Here is a 17,768-nt window from a genome sequence, read left to right on the forward strand (position 1 = left end):
TATTGCGTATAACGATTTCTTAAAGCATCAACAAGCGAATATTAACGTTAAAAGCCGACGTTTCGGCGTCATCGTGACACCATTCTCAAGGCAAAGTGAACAAATAATGCGATAAGGTATTCACTTGAAGAATTTGTGATCCTTTTGTTATTATGTTAATTTGTAGAGACTATAGAAATCAAATCATCGATATCGCATTATTTGTTCACTTTGCCTTGAGAATGGTGTCACGATGATGCCGAAACGTCGGCTTTTAACGTCAATATTCGCTTGTTATTGCGTATGTAAGAGAAATTTGTAAATCTCTCATGTTCAAGTTTTGCACGCATGTGAATGTCTTTTGACGCCAAAAATGTTATACAATGAAAGATTGTGCGGAATTTTATTGTCGTTCGCAAATCGTTGAAAAATTCTCTCCAAAATTGTCGCTGTGCATTACTAACCTCGAAAGGTTGATACAGACCCGTTTCTTGTTTTTTGTTCTTCTCCGAGTCTCTTTGTTCAACCAGCTGATTCAGCTGCTGCATGCTTAATTTACAAATCTCTTAGCTGGAGGCCCGGCAAAAAACTTGAGCTCGAAATTTGGTAGAATTATCTTCCTCATCCCTGAAAGAATTATTAGATTTTTTCATATTTTAGGAAAAAAAAAATAGGAATTATGTTTTGAAAAGTGGCAACCGTCCGCTGACATCGATGAAAAAATTGCCGTGAAAAAGTACAAATAAACAAACTGGCGTCAGCGTAAATGGATCGTGCGTATTAGTCAGTCAGAACGCGCGCTTCACTAAGGCTTTGTTATAAATCTATATATTATGCATGACCCACAAACAGTTGTAATTGTCATTTATAAGTTTTCACTACAAATACTTCACGGCCAGAACTTTTGTTTTGCAGTTAGAGCTTCGAGAGGTTGCGATGAATCGGATGAAGAAACATTTTTTGTGGCTGTTATTCTTCACCGCCGTTGTGCTTGTTTGGTTCATTTACAATGAATCAATGTACCAAAATAATTTTGAAATCACTGTTCTGAGACAGACAACATTGCCACGAAACGAGCCTCAAATGGTATTGATTTACACCAGTTTTAATGGTCGTTTGCCGTGGCCAGGGCTGAAAAATTCTCAAGACTTCACTCAATTTAAAGGCCAGAAATGCCGGGAAACCAACTGCAAGCTAAGTTATGACAAGCGAGACTTCACGAATAGCAAGGTCGTGATTTTTCATTCGTATAACATGCCTTCTCGAAAAGAAATGTTTGATCTCCAACAAAGAAGACCGCAAGATCAAATCTGGGTTTATTTCACGCTCGAAAACCCAATCGTGACGTCATACATCGCCCCTCACAAGAATCGTCGTGATCTGGACAACGTTTTCAATTGGACAATGAATTATATGCGAGATTCGGACATCTATCATCCGTATGGCTTTTACTTGCCTTTAAACCACAGTGAATTTACCCCGCTGAGCAGCAGTATAAATCATGCAAAAGGCAAGAGTAAACTTGCAGTATGGACTTGTAGTGGTCACGGACAAATTGTCAATGAAAGAAAACTTCGAGTTCTGTATGTACGTCAACTTAGGAAACACATACCAATAGATGTATACGGCAAGAGTGCAATATATTTTCATCAACCAAGTTTGAAAGAGACGTGCATTAAAGATAAAGCTTATGCAACTCCAGACTGCAGATCTCTTTTGCAAAACTACAAATTTTTCCTCGCTTTCGAAAACATGAACTGCGAAGACTATATCACTGAGAAATACTGGTGCACCCCCCTTGAACTTGGTTTAGTTCCTGTAGTTATGGGGGGAGCAGACTATAAAGCTCTCGCTATACCAGGTTCCTATATAAACGTGATGGATTTTCCGTCTATTAAAAAGCTGGCAGAGTATTTGTTGTTTCTTGATCAAAATGATAACGAATATAATCGATATTTTGAATGGAAGAAGTATTACAAAGTTGGCGGTTGTTTAAGACCTAAGCTGAACATGTCAAATAATTATCCTTGGATGTGCGAAGTTTGCGCCGCTGCAGATAACCATTCGCTTGCAAAGAAAACCTACAGGAAGATACAAGACTTTTATAATCCTGACAAACGATGCGCCATACAATATTCAAGGCTTAACGAAATCATCTCAGAAGCTGCGGAAATCTCACTTAAAGAGACACTGGACCGACAGACACCCAGACCATCTAAAAAGACAGACGCCCTGGACACTAACATGCTCGCACGTGGACAAACAGACACTGGTGAAAAGAAGGGCAACAAGAAAAATCAATAAGTAAATGGATTTTGGTAGCGAGATTAGCAGGATCTGCAAATAGTTGGACCTCTTGTTTATGATCAGCTGCCATCTTTCCACCTGAAGGTTACGATGTAACCTCAACTTTCCGCCTACCTGTGTTTATTTCATCAATGTGTGTGTGCGCAGCAAACTCACGTACCAAGAGTTTCTTTATTCTATGGACAATGGTCAGTACTCGGGGGGGGGGGGGGGGGGGAGACTCCCATGCATATGAAAAGGTCGTCGTCTCGCTTTGGGTTGTAAATCTAGGATTTTGGTCTCACCTAGGATGTTCTAGACAAAACGCCACTATTTTTAGCTGTCAATATCTTTTATGGTACACTGTAAGAGATAACAATTAAGAAAACACTCTCATTTCCGTGTTTAGGCTCGAATTCCTCCGATCTCTCGAGACCGGACCACTAGCATCCCCGACCTTTTCATATGGGAGACCCCGCTGGACTGGGGAACAAGACTTGTTTTGCCTGATGGGGTCACTTCTAATGTTACCCGGTTGTAATGTCCACCAGAAGCTCGTGAAAATTCCGATAACGAACCCTGAAAATACCATGCCTAAAGGCATAACTCCAACACAGGCACATACCAATAACGATTTAGTTTCCTTGTAGTCTGCGTGGCCGGCGGGATTTCGTGCGCGTGTGATTTGTTTCCCGAAAGCAGAGTCAAAGAGAGGAAAGAGGCAAAGTCGAGAGGAGAATGCTGAGTAGTCAAGTTTCCTCACCGGTCTCTGTTTTGTTTCCGAAAGTCCTCGAGCGCGAAATCCCACCGGCTACACTACGCTACGCCTGTCATCGCTCGCAACGCATAGACATATCGAGAGAAAAATAGGATGAGAAAGAAACTATTTTGTAGCCTATAGAGTAAGTAAAACTAAATTACACAAAATTGCGCTGCTAATATGGACATTCTCGTCTTCAAAGCCGCCCGTCTCTCTTAGCCGGCGGGACGGGTGGGAGCTTCTCGGCAATTCGCTGCCTTGCTCCGTCCTCGCGCGCCAATCGCGTACCATAGAGATTTTGAGAAAAAAATATGACGAGAGAAAAACTGTTTTGCAGCCTGTATACCCATTTCATTAATCACTGCCACCTATAGATTCTCTTGTAAGTATTAAACTAGCCTTACAAACGTCGTTTTTCAGTTGATAATTCAAAGGAATTCTTACTCTCAAACGAGGTTAGTGAGGCTAATTTAAATGCATGCAAAATAATTTTAAACTGATAGCCATTTATGAAAAGGGTCTATAGTGTAAGTGAAACAAAATTCAAATTGCACTTCTAATATGGACATTTTCGCCCTAACAGCTGCTCGTCTCTCTTTAAGAGAGCCGGCGGGACCTTGACGGGACAGCTGACTCTTACGGATTGTTATTAGGAGTGCACGCTGAAGACAATAAATAGAAAATACCAAAACAATTTTGAGTAATTGAGAAGGCTGACACTGTATTTGCTAAAGGTTTGGCTTGTTTTAAGTCAGATCTCTAGTTTAAACACCAACTGATGGTTATCTAATCTGCAGCTGATCTTCATAATCACTGCATCACTGCATTTCTTTCCCGTATTTAAGTCCCGCAGCATTTTAACATCGTTACGTAAATTTACGATTTTAGAAAATTCTTGATCGAGATAAAATTACAATGGGATTATAAAAGTGTTAGAGAGAAAGCTAATGATACGGCTGATGACTATAAAAAACACTAAGTAATTTTTTCAGCTATTTTAATTTTTCTTCTATCAAACGGTTAAAGAGAAAGCCAAAAATAACTGAATTGTTCTTCGATTTTACCTTAGGCCATCTCTGTAAGATGTTTCGTTTCTCGCCCGACCGACCCAATTTAGACCTTGTTATCTGCTATCCTCTCTTGGGTGTTCCAAGTTTAAAAGGCTTTGTGTACATCTTCAAGAAGCTCTGGCAAGTACACCTTTTAGAGTGAAAGTAGCTTGTGCCAAACTGCATGGCTGTCATGGGGAAAGTTCCCTTACAGTCATATATTTTACGGTATCTTCTGATTAGCCGGCGAGCAGGGTTTGTTAAGGTACCTCTTTTCTCGGTTTTTCACTTTCACAACCAACCCAGTTTCACGAAAGAGAGCGCAACGAGATACAAAACATTTTATGGGAATGATTTTATCTGTAATCTAGCCATTTGGTTATGGCTTGTTCTAACAAACTAATTTTGTCATATTTGGTCACATTATTAAAACAAAATATGCTGTTAAAATGTGCCCTCTGTGAACTACGTTAATTTAAAGAACAGTTTACGCTGAACAACTAGCAATTCAAAATTTCGCATGGCCGTATAAACCTAGGATGACGTATAGCAAGTCTGACGTTAAATTCGGCAAAATGAATACGCATAAACCCGTTCGTTGACAGATGAGAGACTATGGAGCATACAACATTATCAGGACGCCCCCACACCAGCGATGCAAACGTCGATCAATCAATAATTTCGCATTTTATGTGTAAATAAGAGTCATCTAGAACAGCCCTCTAACAGAATAATTTATGTCAAAATATCTCTCCATCCCAAAAACAAACAACAACAAAAATCCGCGTCACTGTTTTCACCTAATTTGGTGATTCTTATAACTTGTTTTTAGCGGAGGAAGGCTAAAAGATGCACCTAAATGTAAAACCCACGTGCAAAGTCGTTGTTCTGCTTATTGAATCTTTTGTTTGCCATACGTTTTAATTGCCTTCGTGATTTGTGAAAGCTCTCTTGGCGGTACATCGAATTTTTACTTAGTGTAATTTGTTTTTAATTAAAGGAAAATTCGCGAGAGGCTTCAGTTTCAGGTGTATACTTACCTTTCGATTCGCTGAGTCAGTTGAGAGATGCCATCGACGCCATCTTGAACAATGCGAATGAGAGATTACAAAGTTTGATGGACGGTTGCACAGTTCGCTGTCGTTTCATTATATGCAGTGGTAAACAGGAACACTAAAAAATCACAGCAACAAAATCTTTGCTTCCGTTGTACTACCACTGCATTTCTTTTTCTTATTTTTCACACGCATTTTGAAAAAAAAAAATACTGCACGTGAATTGAAGCATATGGCTTTCCGAAAAGAAGAAAGGAAAAAGAATCAGTTGGACTTCTTTATTAAAAAAATTGGCAAACAATCTAGTTTCCTACTATTGTATTATAACGCTGGGAAGCCTGTGTTGTTAAGAATATTTTTTCATGATAATTGCGGCGCGTCACGAAACCGCGAGACTTCCTAAAAGTTTTTTCCAACATTACTTTTCCGAGAAGTTGATTTAGTCGAGCTCGCACAACTTCGTCACTCAAAGGTCGCAATGGCTCACTTTCGAGAACGACGCGCGCTTGTCTGCAAGTCCTCTTTATCGCTAAATTGCTAAAAATGCGAATCCGATTAGCACTGAATATCGAAATTGAACCGGGACGTCTAAGGTCCAACAAATTTTTAACCATTTCTTGCAATTGGATGATGGCGATCACTGTTTGTTGCCATGGCTGTCACATTGCCCAAAGCATCAAAGTTGGTTTTCATTTTAAATGCAAACACCACAACCACAATATTCTTCCTTATATGGATTTGTTAAATACGAGTGCCAGTCGTTTGTCAGTGGAGAAAATAAATACAACTAAAAAAGGCAAGCATTGTAGAACGCACCGAGATTATATAGCTTATCCAAGGCTCTTGAATAAGATTTAAGAAACTGAAAGATAAAACAGATGCGAAATATATTTAATTATAGCTGATCAGTAAACACAAACCCCAAAGCTTTGATCTCAGCTACCACGAATCTAAATAAACCACATTCTATTTGCATAATTTTATTTCCAATATTGAAACGTCTGAGTTGCTTTAATTCTTTATTTCTTTCAGTCTTTTCAAGGATGTGCAGTACATTGTTCAATTGTAAAAGTTAATTTTTTTTTCTCCCCCCAAAAAAAGAGAAAAAAGAAAGAAAGAAAGAATTAATTCGCGTATTGTTTTCGCACGTTCGACCCCATACAAGTGTGCTTTCCAAATGAATAATTTACTGTTTTCAACTTTGAAAATGAGAACGATTTTTGCGGTTCTGTTGGTGAAAAATATGTCGAGCTTTGCAAATGATCGAAATGTTTGTTGCGATATTCGGATGCAAAAACTTGTGAATTTCGAAAAAACGACATGAAAAACACAAAAGTGAAATGATAACTGCTACTTGCTAATTTGCAAATGTTGGCCTTCCGTTTAGACAATGCCTTTAATTTCAAGCGTGACAGATCTTTAGCGAAATGTCGTTAGAAGCGCCATCCCCTCAAGTTTCGCTTCAAAACTCGTTAAGTTCCAACACTTTAAAAAGCTCCAACGTCGCTTACGATTTCAGAAAATCCTCAATTCGAAAATTCCTTGAAATTTATTCTACAAAATTGAGATACTACACTATACTCTAAAAATCTCTATCAAAACGTCTGCAACGACGGTGGGTTTACTTCCGAGAATTACAACCGGCCGCTGAATTCCCCATTTTCTTTCTCCAGCCCGCCTCGATGTCCTTCTTTACGCTGTCTGTGAATGTATCTTTGAACGCGTTCTGTTGAGACGCTTTCTCCAGATATTCCACGACGAATTGGAAATTTTTTAATTCCAATCCTTTCAGTTCGCCGGCCACCTTGACATGCATTAGTTTAGGCAATAAATTGCAATCTGGTAGCTTCAACTCGTCTCCGTCCAGATATTTGCCGGGACTTTCCACGGAATCTAAAAACTCGTTCAATTTTGTGAGTTCCTTGTTGAGCGCGTCTCGGAGTTTCTCGTCTTTCTCAGGGTTGTTGTTTCGCATAAACAACGCGAACTTTGAATACAGATCGCGGCCAGCGTTGTTTGCTTTCTCGTTTTTACTCTTGAGGCTTGGCTCAAAGGTTTCGTCTAAGTACATCTCGATCCTGTCCGAATCTTCCATCGGCTCTAAATCTCCGTGTAGCAGAACAGGCAGTTTTAATCGGCCCTGCGACATTCCTACAAACTCTTCCCATTTCTTCGTGTCCTTTTTATTTGGATCGACGAAGTATTCCTTGAAAGGAGGAACAACCTTCTTCAGTCGCAAAATCATGAGAATTCGCTGACTGGTGGGACAGTCTCCCAGTTCCTTGTGAACTTTACGGCTATCGTTCGAACCCTACATACACAAAACAACATTTTAGGAACAGAACGCTGCTTTCTCTAGGCAAAATAAAACTCCGCATGTTTAAAAAGCCTGAATACGAAGACTCAACAAGTTAATTACGTACCTTAACACAGATCGTAAGGGCCATTACTGTGTTAATCCAGCCCTTCAGCGGAATAAATTCGAAATGTGTAGAACCGAAGCTTTATTCGTGCTCCAAAATCAACTTGTCCCACCCCGAAAATAAACAAAACAAAACATATGCCCCAGGTCTTCGCGGAATTTTAAAACGAAGCGTCGCCGTCACTGCACCTGTCACTTTTCTTGATAGCATCAGTTTAATTTGAATTATGCGGCGAAAAAAGAAGACTGCAAATTCGTATCATTAATTCATTCACGTTTTATTATCAGCATATCAAACATAGAAATTATTGAACAAGTAATTTAGTCTACTCTAGCTACGTCTACGTGGAAAGCACCTTTGGTTTGACCGTCATTGACATAAAAAGTTTTTACGTCCACGCCTGATCGATGCTTATCCAGTTTTTACACAATTTGAAAAGATTTGCTTAAATTTCCCCACCATTAGTTTTGTATATTAACATGAAAAGAATTGCATTCATCACGGGTTCAGCGCTTAATTTCTCTATAATTTCACAGAGAAACTCCGTGAAAATATGTTGATTAGTTGCATTAGATATTTTTAACAATTATTCGCCTCAGGCTCAGTGAATATTTACCTCGACTTAGCTTCGGTAAATATTCTCCAATGTTCACTTCGCCTTCGGCGAATAATAGGGGGCTTAAGCAAACCATGACGACGACGGCAACGAGAACGTCACCAAACGCTGAAAAGGTTTAATGAGCAGAGCAATGGCTGTGCACGTACGTTATAAATCTTGGTACATTTATTAGCCGTCCTCTGTAAAACAACAACGTGAAATGACCAAGTTCTGCGTAGCCTGAGGAACGCTTTCGTATTTCCATTTGGAATTGAAAGCTGTCACTGCATATTTAGCCTGAGCTCGATTTTACAACTATTGGTGTGCTGAACAGATCTAGACAATTGCGAATTTCGCTGGTAAAGTATAAATTCATTCTTGACTAGGCGTCGTCCTCGTCCTCGTCGTCGCTTAAACTCCCTTATAGTTAACTATTACAATAACCATTCGCGTTCAAGGAAAAGTGACAAAAGAAGTACACTTCTGACTTCATTTCGGACTACTGGGGCTTTTTGCCAGCAGAGTTTCTCTTTTTCATGATTGTCCAAGCCTTAAAGACCGACCTACGGCACTTTTCGTAAAGCAGGTGAACGGTTTCTTTATGATCGCTGACGATCGCTTCATCACATTTTCGAAGACTTAATAGATCGAGAAGAACATTCTTGGGAAGATATACGATGCATCTGATCACATTTTAATTTGGAACTTTGTCCAGCCCCCTAAAAAATCTTTCCTCCCACCAATAGCTCTCTGACTAACACAAAACCAATCCAGTCACGTCATCGGTATTATTGCTCCTCGGCACATGAGCTATAAGAACTCACCCCGAGTGAGTTTTGAAACTCGTGCAATCAATTCCAGTGATCGACATCGACCATATGAAAACCGTCCTATTAAAAGGTACTTATTTTTTGCTACACAAGGAGTTGAGCCGTGCAAGCCCAAGGAAAAATTTTCCTTTCATTTCTAAAATGTTAAGAATTAATTGTAATGCTATAATATAATATTAAGTGTGCAGTCTATCGTGAGGATTAGTTATAATGTCCATTTCACATACTGTTGTGGACCTAGTCCATCCATTCATCGTCATCGTCTTCAAACTCAGAAGCACTGTCGCTTTCGCTTTCTGAAAACGAAAAAACAAAAGTCGTTTTACTTACTGTGAGAAGCGAGGAGAGATATCAGTTGAGAGTCACTTCGGTTATTTAAAAACACTTAGCAAATTAGACTTTCTCGAACGTCAAGAAAATTTGCTCACATGAGGTAAGTAAAAATATGTAACAGTAATTTGTCACTAGTGTGAAGCAAAAAACACTCAAGGTCGTCCACGGAATTCGAACCCATGATCTTTGTAATAGTAGTAATCACTCTCATTGGAGACTCAGACTTTTGACTCCTTCCCATGCTTAAAAAAACGAACAGATTACAGTTACACTACACTAAGGCCGCGCTTAACATTTAATGCACTTACTCTCTTGCCTGGGAGGTAAGGTAAAGGTAAAGTCTGCATGCGAGCAGAGTGGCCCATCAGGCCGGAGCTTATCCCGGTTTCTGTAGCATGAAGCGACTAGGAGTATTTCTACTCCCCCCTGGATGGGATGCTAGTCCATCGCAGGGTTACCCCCAGCATTAAGTTCGCCGGTACCCATTTATACACCTGGGTGGAGAGAGGCACTGTGAGAGTAAAGTGTCTTGCCCAAGAACACAACACAATGTCCCTGGCCAGGGCTCGAACCCGGACCGCTCGATCCGGAGACGAGCGCACTAACCATGAGGCCACCGCGCCTAGGAGAGTGGTTTATTATTAATTGCTATCCGCTTTTAAGAGCTTATAATATGGCGTGTATAAAAAAACGAGAAGAGTGTGTTTCTTTCTACTATATATTTTTCGCTTGTCCATCTTTTGCAAATCATGAAGACTAGCAAAATCAAGGATAAGAAAACACTTCCAAACAGCACTAAACTGATGTTTTATTTCCTGTTTTTAAGGCACTACTTAGAAAGTAGAAACCCACTTTGAACTGTTTTCTTTTTTTAAATCACGCAGCATGCTCTGACGTCATAATCACCTGACATCACACGTCACCTATGACGTTCAACGCCTTCTAGGCCAAGACACTTACCTGACGAGTGAATGGCTTTTTCTCTTTGCTCCAAAGCAAGTTGAAGAGCTCCTAAGATTCCTCCACCTCCACCCCCCACAGGAGGTTTGGAATTCTTAGCTGGGCCGTCTACTTCTGACACCTAAAACAAAGACAAATAACATACAGTCGTTTATCCTCGCACATACAGCGTCCGCGGGCTTCCGTGTTGCAGCAACGAACTCTCGAGTCTCCAAGTGACACTGTAGTGCGCAGCGACTCAAATGAGAGCTATTCAGCACAACCTTCGTGTGGTAGCGTTTATAGGCGAATCTTTACCTCATTGGCTCAAGTGACCAAGTTCCTGATCACGCCAAGAAAATATCATTTCTCAAAGTATAAAGGGCATAACACGATTAACAGTCCCAAGGAATTTGATATATTAATACAGAATACTGTTCTTGTGACGTGGGTTTAAAAACTCACAATTTTACGAAGTATGGAGGAGCTTATCAGCGTTTCTTGTACTTTATTCAGTTTTATTGATTTGAAAAGTTCTACAGTCAAACCTCTCCACAAAGGCCACCTTGGGGACAGAAGAAAGTGGCCGTTGTACAGAGGAGGCCGTGAGTGGAGGTTTGACTGTACACAATGTTTTACAGACACAAAAAAATTCAAAGAATGACGCGCTGCATCACACATACCTACACTTACATAATTATGCACAACTGCATATGCAGTACCTGTTACCTCTCTTCTACAACTATGGTACTGACGAGCGCTGCCATTTGTTTCTAATGCCCAGAGTTGTCAATTGCACTCACCCTCTTCAGCTGCTTGCCCGTCCTAATTTCACTCAACAGATCTCCTCGACCATCAGAGCTGCTTTGTCTTCCTTCATTGGGTGTCACCTTCTTCAGGGTAGCTCCTCCTTTAATCTGATCCAGAAGTGCTCCACGACCACCTCCACCAACCATGGGAGCAGGAGGGGCAGGAGCGGGGCCGCCTCTAAGCATCGGTGGCGGTGGTGGGGGCACTCCACCAGCTGGTGGAGGAGGAGGCGGGGCAGGGGGTGGAGGAACTCCAGACGGAGGACGAGGGGGTGCTCTTCCCATTGGAGGTGGAGGAGGCAAGGCTCCTCGTGAAGGAGGTGGAGGGGGTGGAGGTCCACCACGGGATGGAGGTGGGGGTGGTGGAGCACCTCCTACCCTTGCTGGGGGTGGTGGTGGGGCACCACGCGAGGGGGGAGGTGGCGGTGGGGGTCCTCTTGATTGACCTCTGGATGGAGTTGGTGGTGCTAAAAAGAAAAGTTTAATGATGTATCAAGTTAAAATTATGATTATTGAGTACCTTAATTGAATCTCAGGTACAAATCTATGCTCTTGAACACAGGAAGGTAAACAACTAATAGTTTGCTTCAAGATCAAAGATGCCATGCAGATAATAATTGCTTATGAAAACTACCTTAATGATTCTTACCTGGAGCTACAGGGCCACCTTGTTTTTCCAACTCTATTTCCCGGGTAACATTTTCAATTCCGCCTCTCTTTTCCACAAAGTCATAAATGAATTCCATTGTTTCCTTCTTCTGCATCTGGTCCTCTGTCACACCAACCAAGTCAAGCAACTTCTTCCAGTTGCCATCCATCTCCACATTATTAACCTTCAAAACAAAAATTATTTATTACAATTATTATTAATTAAACAGGCACATGGAATAAGTCCAGTGACACATCAGGCATTTTGCAAGGTGGGCAGCTCTTTGATGCAGACATCAAGCAAAACATCTCAAGTCAACAACTCAACATATCTCAAATGTGCACCTCTTGTAAACTCATTTATTTCTAGAATTAACATTTTTTAAACTTCTCTTAGAGGAGATCCTTCCTAATTGAAACATTGTTCAAAGCTGGAGCTATCTAAAGATTACTCCTCTTTTACCTGGACAGCTGTTCACTGTATGCCTCTCCAAAGCAAACATATGCACCAGGTCCAGTAGTACACAACCAGTAATTTACACTTAAAAAGACACTGTCACTATTTTAGCATGATTTTGGAAATCTCAAAAAACATATATCGATCACTGGAAGCTCAACAATAATGGTTTTATTTTGTAAAGCAGTACTCGACTAATGATTAAAATCCATTAGGAAGTGAGGATGACTAACAATGGCGAGGATGGAAACGGATTGCGATATGGATTTTTGAAAAAGCATCAGAATATCAGTTTTTCACAGGTTCGAGTTTGGCTTGAAAATCATTGAAATTTTGCAAAAATGTTGCTGCAGTGTGGACTTTCTTCAGGAAATTGTCTTTAATCATTTAGTTAGAGCTAATTAAGTTCTTACTACATTAATTTAGGGGCCATTTCGTGAAATTACAACAGTTCTAAGCCAATATATCATGACAGTGTCCCTTTAATATCTTACCACAAAGCCATATTAACCAACTAAATATTACCGGTACTTAATATTTTATAATAAATAGGGTCCCCAGTTTGCTTACATCAAATCCACCTTGTGGATCCCAGCCAATATGTCCAACATGCCTGAAAATAAGTTAATGGTAGTAATGGTGGTTATGTCTTAGGTACATTATTGACCATAAATTTAAAAATTCGCATCGAAAAGCCAGTAACACTTTTAATTCAGTATTACATGTAATTAATCTGTATACCCAATGCAACATTGCAAACAATCCATGGAAACAATTTTAACAGGGACTGAAAATTGCAACTCGGGCAACCAAAATTTTGGTTTTAGTCCCGAGTTGTCGCGAGTTGGTGACTAATTTTGAGCTGTTTAACAAGGATTAGTCTCAAGATTGCATTCATCCAGCATGTGAGGTCCAGAAAAAAATGGTTTCAAAAATGAATCAATGGTCTCTTTTAGCCAGTGACTGAACTGTAAAAATGGTTAAAGTCTATCTGCTTTGTTGCTGACAAAAATAAATACACATAATCAACAGCTTGCTTGCCAAGAAATGGTTATGAGACTTAACACGTAATACAATACATGGATGACCAATGTGACATCTACGTAAGAAAAATGATCCCTGTGTTAAAGTTGTTATCTTAACAGTTAATCAAAAGTTTTCTTTTGTTTACAATTTGCATTGGATATTCCTTATTGTCCAGGAGCATTGCCACAAGTGGCAATTGCTTTTTGACTGTTGCTGATTCTTGCCAAGCTTAATATTTACAAATTCCTAATCTGCCCATCCTTCCTTCTGCCAGCCTGTCACCATCTCTTGACCCCTCTCCCTGCTCATCTCCCACTCCCCCCCCCCCCACCCCCTCAGCCACCCGTCTCTCTTCTCCTGCTCTTATGGGCCAAAAGGTACATTTTAGAACTGCAAACTGTACCTCCCAGTCAGCAGCCAGTCAGTGGAATTACACAAAGAGTTTTACAACCAATCTACTGACAGATCGGGCAAGCAAGTAACTTTTCTCTCAACACTCTTTTAGAAGACTTCTCCATTCTTGCACTCAGCCATAAAAAGGAACAGACAGCCCTTTCTTGCTTGCTGGCATGCAGCTATTGGCTCACTTGGGTTCCCTCTTAGAGAGCAGTGTTGCCCCTTGTGTTCAAAAGGGAAGGGGCTGTGCTATACATGCTGCACTATTTTATGTACAATACACTTCATCATACTTTAAAAAAAAATCAAAGTATATCTCTGTATGGTCCAACATTAGAGTAATGAAGGAACAAGACATCCACTACAGGGGTGAATCCAGGATTTTTCTTAGGATGGGGTGCATCACTAAGGAATGGCATAACTGACTGGTGAGGTAAACAAATTTTAAAAGTGAATATGAAAAAGAAGGCTTCATCTCAGGGGGGTGCATACCCCCTGCACCCTCCTCTAGAACCGCCCCTGCACGGTACAAAGAAAATTAAGCATGTTGTTTTACAAATAACAGTGGAGTCAAAACAACTTACATGTACACTCAAGGTTTAGTCAGAGTAAATCATTAAGAAAGCAGAAAAACTTACTGAAAGTTCTCTGGTTTGCCAATGTCCTCTTTGGTAATTCTTCTCTTTCCACCTTTTTTGTTGTTGGATCCTGTACTACTCTTGCTTTCCTTTCTTTCTTTGCTTTTCCTTCTGTTCAAGGAACTGCTAGAGCCATCCACAGATGAAAGGCTGGTCTGTGATGGGGAATGACTCACATTGACAGTGTTATCTATGAAAAACCATATGACCATTTGTTATATATACAGCTTGAGTTGCGTTAAATCTAACATGCACTCCCATCGGTTGATTTACAGTTACGCGGCAATGGTCAAATCTAAATATTACCCAGCAGGCAGCGATGAAGCAATTGCCACCAGCTCTCCCACTAACCCGAGGTTACTTTGGTGTAAAGTTCCTTGACTTATAACTTAACAGCAAACTCTGGGGTCATGTGGCAGCTCTCGTAAGGTCTCACATGAACGGCTTGATGCCTTCAAGGGAACAATTGAACAAACAACAGAACAATGCCTCTAGCCCCAGAACAATAATGGCTGCTAGTATAATAAAACAATAGCACCTTTGAGAGCTGCAACACCTCTGAAACTCTACCTACAGTGTATATAACAAAACACTTAATCACTGGTCCCTTAGGAAACAGTTTGTTTTGTTTTCCCTCAAATCTCAAAGTTTCTCAACACCACACTTATCCAAAGCACTCCTCTTAATGAGTTTTATAGGTCCACTTACATTGTACTTACAATCCGACAAAGCCACTTGTCGAATCCAAATAGGAAAAAAAAATACTGACATCAACATTTGAATCTGAGTTTTGATTGTTGCAGCTATTGTTAAAATAGCAACTCATCAAAAACGTTTTTACGTGAGTTTTTAATAAGTCCCAGCTCTGACCAAGTTCCTGACCAGAAAGTTGAAAGTGACGCAAGGTAAAGTTCTCCATTTTAAAAATACTTTGTCAATATTTATTAACTGTTTTACAAACCAATTTACTTAATGTACATTCTCACTGGCTTTAAGCCAGAATTTGAAAAGTGGCCATCCCAAATGTGGTGTAGGGCCTGCTCAAATGAGCAATTTATGAGGCAACATATGAAATATAAAACAATTTTGTTTAGAAAGTGGCTGACCACAGGACGCCTGGACACCCATCTGGCTAAAAGCATGCATTCTCACCATGGGACTGCAAAGAGTTCCTCTTTCCAATCTCCACATGGCCACCCACAGCTGGTGGCGGGGGAGGTTGCTTGTTGTGTCGTGAAGAATTCTCTTTTCTCCTTTCTGTAAATTAGACCAAGATATAGGAATTAGTTCATTATAACTAGAGCTTAACTTCAGTTTCTGTATATCACAAATTGCCACCAAAAGTATCGAGGACTCCAATAGGGGCTATGCACAGGGCAAATTGACCTGCTGTGGGGACGATTTTGCGTACCTGGTAACAGAGGAAAGTTTTCTTATGAAGAAGTTGCCTTCCTGCTGAAAACATTAATGAAAGCCCTGAATATTATTATTCTATTCCCAGCAGGGTTTTCCCAAACATTTGAAGTACACAGAGGTGTACATGTAGTATGCAACACTGAGAATTCAAACCCTCCCAGCCAACCAACATTTCCCCAATATGGACCTCACAGTAGTTCAATAACATACATACAGGCCGTGGAACCACATTAATATGGTCACCAACAGGCCACAAAAATCTGGCCATATTAATGTGGTGCCTGTATTAAAGGGGTTCTCAAAATATTAACATGTCTGACCGAGCTTCTGTTCTGGCCAGAATAAAATGGCCTTAATAATGAGGTGGCCATATTAATTAACAGGGTGGCTAAGAGGTGAAGTTCCATGTACATGTAAACTGTGGTTCACAGTACATGTTTACATATTACAGGTACATCTATGGCTATTCCATTTGAATCTCTTTACCTTGACGTCTCACTAGCTTTTCCTGCAGCTTCTTTTCAATCTCATTGATAAAGTTCCGGGCTTCGTTGACATTTGCAAAGTTAAGACCAGCATTGTAAGCCTGCAAAAAAATGAGAGGTAACAAGTTACATCGTAATTCATGTACTGTAATAATAATTATTATTATTGTCCAGTTGATAGAAGTCCACAAATGGACCCAAGTATTGTTGGACTGACACCATTTACAACAACCTGAGCTAGACTCATCTTGAGAGTCAAGTGGAAAGTTGTTTATCAGCCTGGTCTGTTAAAACTGATAGATCACCTTGCCATGATGTTATCAGCTGTAGGCTAGTGTGCCTATATCTATCTACGCCATAAGGCACATAAGGCTAGTGTAACATTTGGTTAACAGTGATTGGTCAGTTCTACATATTTTAGCTTAAGGTCTATAGCCATCCATTGCTAATGTATGTGTTAGTACTCAACATGAATTCTCAGACACACTGGTTCAAATGGGGACAGAATCGTGAAAAATAATAATTCCTGCTACTTAGGACAAAGGAAGCTATCAGACGATAATTTAATTTGTACCTAAAAATCGAAGCATTGCAAAGACCTGAATATTGCTGGTAAGGCCTGGTGAATTTGACGACTGAAATTTGATGCATGTTGGAAACATGCAAGATTCTATAATTAGAAAGTGATTTTAACCTACATGTAATTCTTCATATAAGCTTATTAAAACAACAAAATGATTGAGCCGAACTACAGTGTATCCGAACAATCCGAGCTAACAAAGTCGAATTTCTGATTCAGTTGATAGGTAGTTCTTTATTGAAGCGACAGATTAATAGCATCGTTTTCAGAGAACAATCTTTGAGGTGATTACTGAACTTAGCTTATAACAATTTAATATTTTACGCGTTACTTAGCTTGTACTCACATCAGCTGCAAAAGTGTGAAAATGAGGTCTAGGAGCAGTATACTTGAACTGATTGTACAGTTCTTGTTCCCATTCCAATGCTTTCGTCTAAAACGTAATGTAGACAATAATAACATAAATCAAAGTCTCCTTCCTTGAAGATTATGAAATAAAACGCTATTTATGGGCTTACCACCAGACTGTACATTCGAAGGAAGTAAGATCGTTTCCCGTTATCTTTCACAAAACAAATCACTCCTGTGACCATCTTTTTCCATCTGTTTCGAGATTCAGGCGGTGCAATGTACAGCTGGGCTACCGAGGTCGCCAGAGTCTGTCGAAAAAGAGATCAAACTTCACTGCAAAGTTACAAACATTCGTTCCACAAGGATCAATGTTGAACAAGCCTACAAAGAATACAGCTTACTTTGAGTGAAATCTGCTCAACTTACCGTGCAACGTCGACCCAACATACCGAAAATCTCTTCATTTTCAGATTGCTTAAGACATGAAGATGGCTTGTGAACGCTCTCAGACCTCGTTCCTGACATGATTTCGAGGATATCTGTATTCGCCAGAAGCTTAATTCTTGCTGTAGCGGAACCTCCGTTCGAAAACAGGCCTGGTTCCAGAATACTGTGTTCAGTTCCGGCATTACGTCACGCAGAAGTACGGAGACGAGGCACTCTCATCCCCAGATTTCCCCTAACCCAACTTAAATTCCAGCGGAGGGGAC

General features: G+C 40.2%; 3 protein-coding genes across 3 annotated transcripts; 1 reads left to right on the plus strand and 2 right to left on the minus strand.

Moving 5' to 3' along the window:
* Positions 1–906: 906 nt before the first annotated feature.
* On the plus strand, positions 907–2,489 carry LOC145486564 (3-galactosyl-N-acetylglucosaminide 4-alpha-L-fucosyltransferase FUT3-like). The gene has a single exon (XM_081465252.1). It carries the CDS (start codon positions 916–918, stop codon positions 2,281–2,283), a length of 1,368 nt encoding a protein of 455 aa, XP_081321378.1. The 5' UTR covers positions 907–915; the 3' UTR covers positions 2,284–2,489.
* A 9-nt stretch (positions 2,490–2,498) lies between these two features.
* Positions 2,499–7,720, minus strand: LOC145486566 (chloride intracellular channel protein 4-like). Its single transcript, XM_081465255.1, has 2 exons — positions 7,553–7,720; positions 2,499–7,440 (listed from the first exon to the last, which is right to left on the minus strand). The coding sequence occupies exons 1-2, from the start codon at positions 7,574–7,576 to the stop codon at positions 6,751–6,753; spliced, it is 714 nt and encodes a 237-aa protein (XP_081321381.1). The 5' UTR covers positions 7,577–7,720; the 3' UTR covers positions 2,499–6,750.
* Positions 7,721–7,817: 97 nt separating this feature from the next.
* LOC145486565 (actin nucleation-promoting factor WASL-like) lies at positions 7,818–17,661 on the minus strand. Its single transcript, XM_081465253.1, has 11 exons — positions 17,485–17,661; positions 17,226–17,366; positions 17,054–17,140; positions 16,129–16,228; positions 15,379–15,483; positions 14,227–14,416; positions 12,737–12,779; positions 11,711–11,894; positions 11,056–11,528; positions 10,274–10,394; positions 7,818–9,276 (listed from the first exon to the last, which is right to left on the minus strand). Exons 1-11 carry the CDS (start codon positions 17,581–17,583, stop codon positions 9,218–9,220), a joined length of 1,602 nt encoding a protein of 533 aa, XP_081321379.1. The 5' UTR covers positions 17,584–17,661; the 3' UTR covers positions 7,818–9,217.
* Between the last annotated feature and the right edge of the window lie 107 nt (positions 17,662–17,768).

The sequence above is a fragment of the Orbicella franksi genome, chromosome 5 (assembly GCF_964199315.1).
Source record: "Orbicella franksi chromosome 5, jaOrbFran1.1, whole genome shotgun sequence".
In the NCBI taxonomy this organism is placed as follows: domain Eukaryota; kingdom Metazoa; phylum Cnidaria; class Anthozoa; order Scleractinia; family Merulinidae; genus Orbicella; species Orbicella franksi.

Coding starts and splice junctions, on each gene's coding strand:
- LOC145486566 (XM_081465255.1), bottom strand. CDS start 7,576: ATGGCCCTTACGATCTGTGTTAAG. Junction 7,441..7,552: donor CCCTTACGATCTGTGTTAAG/GTACGTAATTAA, acceptor TTGTGTATGTAG/GGTTCGAACGATAGCCGTAA.
- LOC145486564 (XM_081465252.1), top strand. CDS start 916: ATGAATCGGATGAAGAAACATTTTTTGTGGCTGTTATTCTTCACCGCC.
- LOC145486565 (XM_081465253.1), bottom strand. CDS start 17,583: ATGTCAGGAACGAGGTCTGAGAGCGTTCACAAGCCATCTTCATGTCTT. Junction 17,367..17,484: donor TGTTGGGTCGACGTTGCACG/GTAAGTTGAGCA, acceptor CTTTTTCGACAG/ACTCTGGCGACCTCGGTAGC. Junction 14,417..15,378: donor GAACTCTTTGCAGTCCCATG/GTGAGAATGCAT, acceptor GGTTTTTCATAG/ATAACACTGTCAATGTGAGT.